The 7,500-nt window shown below is 46.7% G+C and overlaps 1 protein-coding gene across 1 annotated transcript in view; it reads left to right on the forward strand.

Moving 5' to 3' along the window:
- The window catches only part of LOC103365275 (coiled-coil domain-containing protein 171-like), a 5,641-nt gene extending 5,365 nt beyond the window's left edge, over window positions 1-276 (forward strand). The window contains exons 5-6 of the mRNA XM_008292679.1: window positions 69-191; window positions 271-276. Of these exons, the coding sequence (XP_008290901.1) occupies window positions 69-191; window positions 271-276 (129 nt within the window). The remainder of the gene's footprint in view (window positions 1-68; window positions 192-270) is intronic.
- The last annotated feature ends 7,224 nt before the right edge of the window (window positions 277-7,500 follow it).

The following is a 7,500-nucleotide window of genomic DNA, read 5'->3' on the forward strand; positions in this document are numbered from 1 at the left end:
CACACACACACACACACACACACACAGGTACACACAGACAGCTGCTGACCCCATGCTGTGCTCCACAGGTCAGAGACGGTCTCGTCCAATCACAGCGCTCCGTGGCGGTTCAGCCCCGCCCCCTGCTGGAGCCCCTGGAGCTGAGTGGAGCAGAGAGCATCATGGGAGCTGCTGAGGTGGCAGCATGCCAGGTAATGGGGGGCGGGGCCGTCTCTGTTTGTTTGTTTGTTTGTTTGTTTGTTTGTTTTGACCTGTTTTAACCCCAAATAGCTTTAAACTCATGTTTCCTTTTATAAAATCACCAAAATGGAAAAAAAGATCCATTCAGCTGAAGGTGGAACATCTCCAGCTGATGAGCAGAGCAGAGAGGAAAAGTCTGGAGACAGTTAGGATGAGGAGACGACATGAGCACAGAGACACACGACAACAAAGAAAAGACACGAAATGTCAACAACAACAAAAACTGTCCTAAAAACAAACAAACAGCAAAAACAAGACAGAAAACAACACAGAACGAGACACAAAACCCCAAAAGATCAATATGATTGATTGATTGACTGATTGACTGATCGATCGACTGACTGATTGATCATCCGTCCCCCTGCAGAGGCTCCTCTCCTCCGTCTCCCAGCTCTGTCACGCCTGCAGCTCCAGGATTGGTCGGCTGGAGCAGGAAGTCTCCGCCCACCGGGGTCACGTGACGGCGCTGCTCGGCGAGCTGCAGGACGTCTGTCTCCGTGACAACCAGGCCTTCATCCCGGTGAGACGCTTCGTTTACGCTCCGTCCTCGGAGGGACGGGAGACTGACAGGACCCCCAACATGTCATTGTGTTAGCCACAGCGCTGTGTCACTGGACGAGGCAGCTTTATGTGTGTTGTTGTTGGTTTCTGTTGTCTGTTTGTGTCTTTAGCGTCTCGTTGTGTCTCTGTGATTATTTTGTTTCTCTCTGTGTGTCTTTGCCTCTGTTTGTGTTGTTTTGTGTCTTTATGATCGTTTCGTGTCTCCTTGTTTTACTTTAGTGCCTGTTGGTGGTTGTTTTGTGTCTTTGTTGTCTTTCTGTGTGTGTTTGTGGTCATTTCGTTTTATCCTGACACACAAACAAAAGAAAAACTTTATATTTATTTGTTGTTGTGTTTTTGTTTCAGGTGTCAGAATTTCCTGAAACATTTCCATTCGCCGACGTGGACAAACCTCCACCGGTTCTCCTCTCTGATTGGCCGAAGGACCCAGGAGGCAGTCGAAGCCCCGCCCCTGCACAGATAGACCCTGCCCACTAGCCGCCGCTCTGCAAACCCAAAGCAGAGAACAAGAAGGAGGAGGAGGTTGGAGGGTCGAGGTAGACGGAGACGACTCGTCAGGTTTCCCTCCAGCTGCTCGGTGACGGACGCCTGAAGTCCAGATGTTGGCGTCGTGACGGCGACGGAGATCAGCAGCTGCAGCTTCAGTCCAAACACAACCTGTCAGGAATCAAAGACACAACAGGAACACAGAAAAGACGTGTTTTCATTCAGACGGCTTCACAAACAAAACGAGACACAAAACAACCGCAAAAAAATACACAAAATCACCACAAAACGAAAACAAAGAGACGCAAAGTAACCGCAGAAAGACACAAAACTATTAGAAACAGATAGAAGAACCATGAAGGGACGCAAAATGAAACCAAATCCTCACAAACACACACAATCACCACAAACAGACACACAACCGCTGACAGTGCAGAATCGCCGCAGAGCCAAAGTGAGAGAAGTTTCGGAGCAGAAGAACAGAAGCAGGACGGCGTGTTGGTGCTGCGTCGGCACCACGACGGCGTGCGGCGCCTCGGGCAGCTTGTGTGTCTGTGCTGCTGATTCAGCCGGCCGGGCTGTCGTCTGTCGGCCTCCCAGGAGTCGCAGCAGCGATGCAGGAGCTGCTGCTGCTGCTGCATGGAGACGCGCTGATGAGGGCTGAGGAGCAGACGTGGAACATTCTGGTGTTCAGGAATGTTACAGTCAGGAAGGACAAGTCTCCGTCCACAACCCTGGATGTTCTCTGATGGAACCACTGAAACGTGAATCTTTGTCACTAAAACAATCCTGTATGTTGGTTCTTTTATACGTTTATTCAAGGTTTTCTGGAAACATCACACAACCTGCTGGGAAGTATTCAAAATATAAAAATAAATATTCATACAGAAGCTTGATTTGTCAGTTCTGGTGCCGTAGAAAGTTGTGTTCTGAGTTTCATGGCCTCTCACCAAACCTAGCATCCAGCATGGAGGTGGCAGCATCATGCTCTGGTTCTGTTCTGCTGCCAGTGGACCTGGAGCTTTACACAAAGTCAGTGGACCAATGAAGAAGGAGGATCACCTCCACGTTGTTCAGGAGAACCTGAAACCATCAGCAGAAGGTTGATCTTGGACACAGTTGGATGTTCCAACCAGACAATGAGCCCAAACACACATCAAAGTGGTGAAGAAATGGTTCCATCAGGCTGGACTGAAGGTTCTGGACTGGTCTCCCCAAAGTCCTGCCGTCCTGAAGGAGTCGTAGTTTTAAAGGATGTTTTCCCCCAAACTGTATTTATGGTTTTAAAGTTTATTAAACAGCTGAAGAAACTTTCAGCTTCGTGGCTGAAACGAGTCTTAATCATAAGTTCCTGACGACCGTGTGATGGACCAATCGATGGCGGTCCTGCCACCGTCTGGGTTCTGCAGATGCTGGTCCTGATGTTGTTCACGTCGCTGCTCTTTGTGTCCGGATTACTCCTCGTCTCGGCGGCTGCAGGCTTTAGAGCTAATCTGAGACACGGTGGGCCTGAATGAAGCCGTCACACCCGGCCGTCCTCGTGCTAAGCTACGTTAGCGCTGCATTGAGAGCCGGTGACAGCGGAGTCCGGAGCAGCGACTCAGGACCGAACTTTTCTGTCCACGGCAGCGATTCCTTTCAGCCGGGATTTACAGATTTACGGCGAGTGAAGAGGCTCCATGTGACCCGCAGCAGATCAGCCAGACTCGCCGCTAACGGCGGTGACGGCTGACGGGAAACTTCCTCTGAACTCTTTCACCGACGTCAGCGTGTCTGAGGCGCCCAACGGACAAATCAGAAAGAGATGGAAATTAACTCGGCGTCTGCAGAGAACCAAAGAAAGCCTTCGACAGCCAGCAGCTGATGTCAGCAGCACTGAACCGGGCCGACCCGCTGGAGTTCTGGCCGTCTGTGGTGACTGTTTGGTGGTTTCGGCTCTTTTACGAGGATTTCTGTCATTTTTTGATGATTTTAGCTTCTTTCTGTTGTGATTTCTGTCTTTTGTGGAGATTTTTTTGGTCTTTTTTGGTCGTTTTGTGTCGTTTGTGTTGATTTGGTGCCTTTCGTGGAGATTTTGTGTTTCTGTAGTGGTGTGTTTGTGTCTTTTTCTTGCATATTTTGCTTGTTTTTAAGGTAGTTTGGAGTCTTTTTTTGGTGATTTTCCCTTCTTGTGGTGGTTTTGTGTCTTTAAAGTCGTGGGTTTGTCTTGTTTTCTTTTTTTGTAATTTTGCCGATTTTTTGTCTTTTTTCTCTTTTTGTGATGATTTAGTGTCTTTTCTGGTGGTTTTGGCTCTTTTTGTTGTGATTTCAGCTCTATATTGGTGATTTTGTGTTGATTTGTTGCTGTTTGTGGTGGTTTGATGTCTTTTTTGGTGGTTTTGCTCCTTTCATGTTGCATTTGTGCCTTTATTGTAATGGGATGGACTCCAGCCCACCATGACCCTAGTGAGGATGAAGCGGTGTATACATGATGGATGGATGTTTTTGGTGGCTTTCGTCTTTTATTTTGGTTTTGAATCTACTTTGTACGTCTAAGACGTGACGTTTGTGTTCATGCTGCGTCTCTTTGTAGGTCATTAAGTTTCTCTGTTTCTGGCCTTTCTGTGCGTCTTTGTCGTCGTTTAGTTTCACATGTTGTCGGTGTGTTTGTTGATGAGTCCGACCCAGAAGTCTCCATCCGGTCGACCGGTTTAAAGCTGTCAACATGGTCTCCGGTCGTCGGCTCCTTCGGCTCCTTCGGCACATTTCAGCCTGAGTTTGTTGAATCAGATCCGATCTTTGTGGACTGAAACCCACGAACTTGGAGCTGCAGGATTTTCTGGCTGCAGCATTTGTTCACCGTGACGAGTCGAGTGTTTCCTCTTCAAAGTGACACTCAGCAACTTAATCCCATGTTTCCTTTCAGGCTCTAATCCCGTTTCAGCAGCGCGTCGAGGATTAAACGCCTGAAAAGGTCGAGCGTTTCGCCGCTAACATCACGAACAATGACTACAAACAAACATGAGGACAGAGAGAAGGAGCTGGAAGGTGTCGGCGTCCTGCTTTCGCTCCCTCATGAATATTCACGGCGGTTTCATCTCAGAAACTTTACTTTCTCCTCGTCCTCCTGCTGCTGTCCTAGTTGCACCTGCGACATCGCACACATCTCATTTAAACAACACGTCGACTCACACTCCTCCCAGCAGCGACGGCTTCGCTGCCAAGTTGGCGTCACTACAAAGGAGCTGGTGGAGTAATGACACAGATTTAAAGATGGAGGGGGAGGACGAGGAGCCTCAAAATGTCCCGTTAAACCCGCACACAGGCGCACAAACTGTGTTTAGCGTCATGTAAAATTCAGCCGCTGAAGCCGCCGATTGAGGCGACAAATGGCAGAAAAGTGACAAACGGGGAAAACCGACCTGCAGCGGAGCAGATCGGAAGGAAAACCAAGAACCAGCTTGTTGTTCTGGAGCCACAAACCCCCGAAGGCCCCGAGTTTACTGCACTCTGCTGCTGTTCACAGGAATTTGGAGCAGAAGATCAAATCTGTTCAAAGTCCTGCAGCTCTGTTCAAACAGAAGAAGGAGGAGAGAACTCAGAGAGGTCTTCTGATGGCACGACACAATCTTCTCCAAACTGATTGATTCCAGTTTTTTTTTTTCATTTACCGGAATGGAGCATGATGCTGCCACCTCCATGCTTGATGGTAGGTTTGGTGTTCTTGGGGTTAAAGGCCTCACCTTCTCTCCTCCAGACATGGTTCTGCTCAGTGTTTGTTCCATCTGACCAGAACTTTCCTCCAGAAGGCCTTTTCGTTGTCCATGTGACCAGCAGCAGACTTCAGTGGAGCTTTAAGGTTCTGCTTGTAGAGGAAGAACTTCCTTCTCCATTAGCCTCTCAGCTCATGTTGATGTCAGACCCTGTGGACACTGACAGCTGTGTTCCAGCAGCTTCTGGTCCATCCAGAGCTGCTTCCTGCTGGTTCCTGGTTGACTCTTGACCATCCTGACCAGTCGTCTCTCAGCAGCAGCTGCTAGTTTGTGTTTCCTTCCTGATGGTGGCAGTAACACAACTGGACCATGAACTTTATGATGACACACTGATGGTTCTGGTTCTGAAGCTGCTCTGAAATGTCTCCAAGTGACTTTCTGACTGGTTCCAGTCCCTGATGTTCTTCTCCAGATCTTTGCTGAGCTCCTCAGACTTCAGTCTAATGAGTGGATCAGATGGTTCTGTTGAAACTGGATCAGAGGAGTCAGCAGCTGGAGTCGATCAGAACCACTCAGGAGGAGTTAGGAGGCCATGAAGCTGAGAACATTAGAGAAACAGAACCTTCTCCATCAGCAGAACTGATAAGTCAAGTTTGTTTATTTATGATCCAGCAGGTTTTTATCATGTCTCCAGAAAACCTTTAATAAACCTATGACAGAACCAAAGTAAATGACAATGATTTATGTTCCAGTGGTTCCATCAGAGAACATCCAGGGTTCTGGTGGAGACTCCGACTGTCCTGTTGAACATGGACCTTATAGGTGATGGAAGCTTTAGTTGATGACTGTTTGTTTAAACCTGGATTCAGTCCCTTTGAACAGCTGGACAGATTCAGTTTGGAAGACGTCTCTGCGTTCTCTCTCCTCCTCCGTGGCGGTTCAGGACTTTGTATTCCAGGTTCTGTTTGGTCCGTTCGGGCTCCGTCTTTGATACGAGGCTGGTTTCCTTCTTCAAACGCCGCCTCCTGCTGCTGTTTGTTCGACCTGCTTCCTTCAGCCAAGAACACGGGACCAGGACACACAAATCGACCCTCCGAGAGCTTCTGCAGGATTAAAGTGTGTCAGCGACGCTACGCTCGCTCGCTAATATTCTAATTAGCACGACATCAAACCAGGAAAGAGGTCCAGCGGCTCCCAGCAGACGGCAGCCTGTCCAACAGCCCTACCTTCATGTTTACACCTCCGAGCTGCTGCACAACAAACTTTCCAGGTCGATGCGGCTCCCCGAGGAAACGCCGCCGAGCCTGACACGAGCTGCTCGTCACGCTTTTATCGTCTGAAGGCGCCGAACGAGACCGGCGCTGAAACACAGCAGCATCAGGAGCCGAGGACTTTCAACGGTTTTCATCTTTAACGCCGAGGTCTGACGTGGAAGCACCAGCATGTGTTCAACATTTAACGTCTTACAGCCAGACGTCGGTCAGGAGAAGAACCACGGAGACAAAAACACACAAAACTACCACAACGAGCCACGAAACAGGACTGAGAACGAAAAAACAGACACAAAACGACAACATAAGCATAAAAAAGTGACACAAATAACTACAAGTTGTCTCAAAAGAGACACAAAACAACCACAAATGCACAAAAAATCTCAAAAGAGACACAAAATGACAACAGCAACTAAAAACGACCACAAAGACTCAACAAAAATACGACAAAAAGACGCTGAATGACCACAAGAGAGACACAAAATGACTAAAATCAGTCACAAACATCTAAATGAGACTCAAAATGATCAAAAAGACAAAAATGAAAATGAAAATAGACACAAAACAACAACATAAGGATAAAAAAGTGACACAAATAACTACAAGTTGTCTAAAAAGAGACACAAAATGACAACAAAAATGTAAAAATTACCACGAAGACTCAACATAAAGACACAAAAATACGACAAAAAGACACTGAATGACCATAAGAGAGACACAAAACAAGTGAAATGAGCTGCAAATGTCTAAAAGAGACTCAAAGTGATCAAAAAGACAAAATGAAAATGAAAATAGACACAAAACGACAACAAAAGGATAAAAAAGTGACACAAATAACTACAAGTTGTCTAAAAAGAGACACAAAATGACAACAGAGGGACACAAACAGAGACAAAAGGTCTAAAAATGACCACAGAGACACAAAAGTGGTGCAAAAGACACAAAATTGACCACAAACAGCCACAATACATCCAAATAGAGACACAAAATGACAACAGAAACTAAAAACAACAACAAAGACTCAACATAAAGACACAAAAATACGACAAAAAGACGGTAAATGACCACAAGAGAGACACAAAACAGCTGACAACAGATTCAGAATGATTTAAAAAAATACATAAAAAGGCCACAGAGAGACACAAAAGTTGAAATGAAACAAAACAAAGAAAAAGAGACACAAATGGTGACAAAATAACCACAAAGACACACAAAAGTGGCACAAGAGACACTAAATGACAAGAAATAGT

The sequence above is a fragment of the Stegastes partitus genome, unplaced genomic scaffold, assembly GCF_000690725.1.
Source record: "Stegastes partitus isolate 25-593 unplaced genomic scaffold, Stegastes_partitus-1.0.2 Scaffold823, whole genome shotgun sequence".
NCBI classification, from domain to species: domain Eukaryota; kingdom Metazoa; phylum Chordata; class Actinopteri; family Pomacentridae; genus Stegastes; species Stegastes partitus.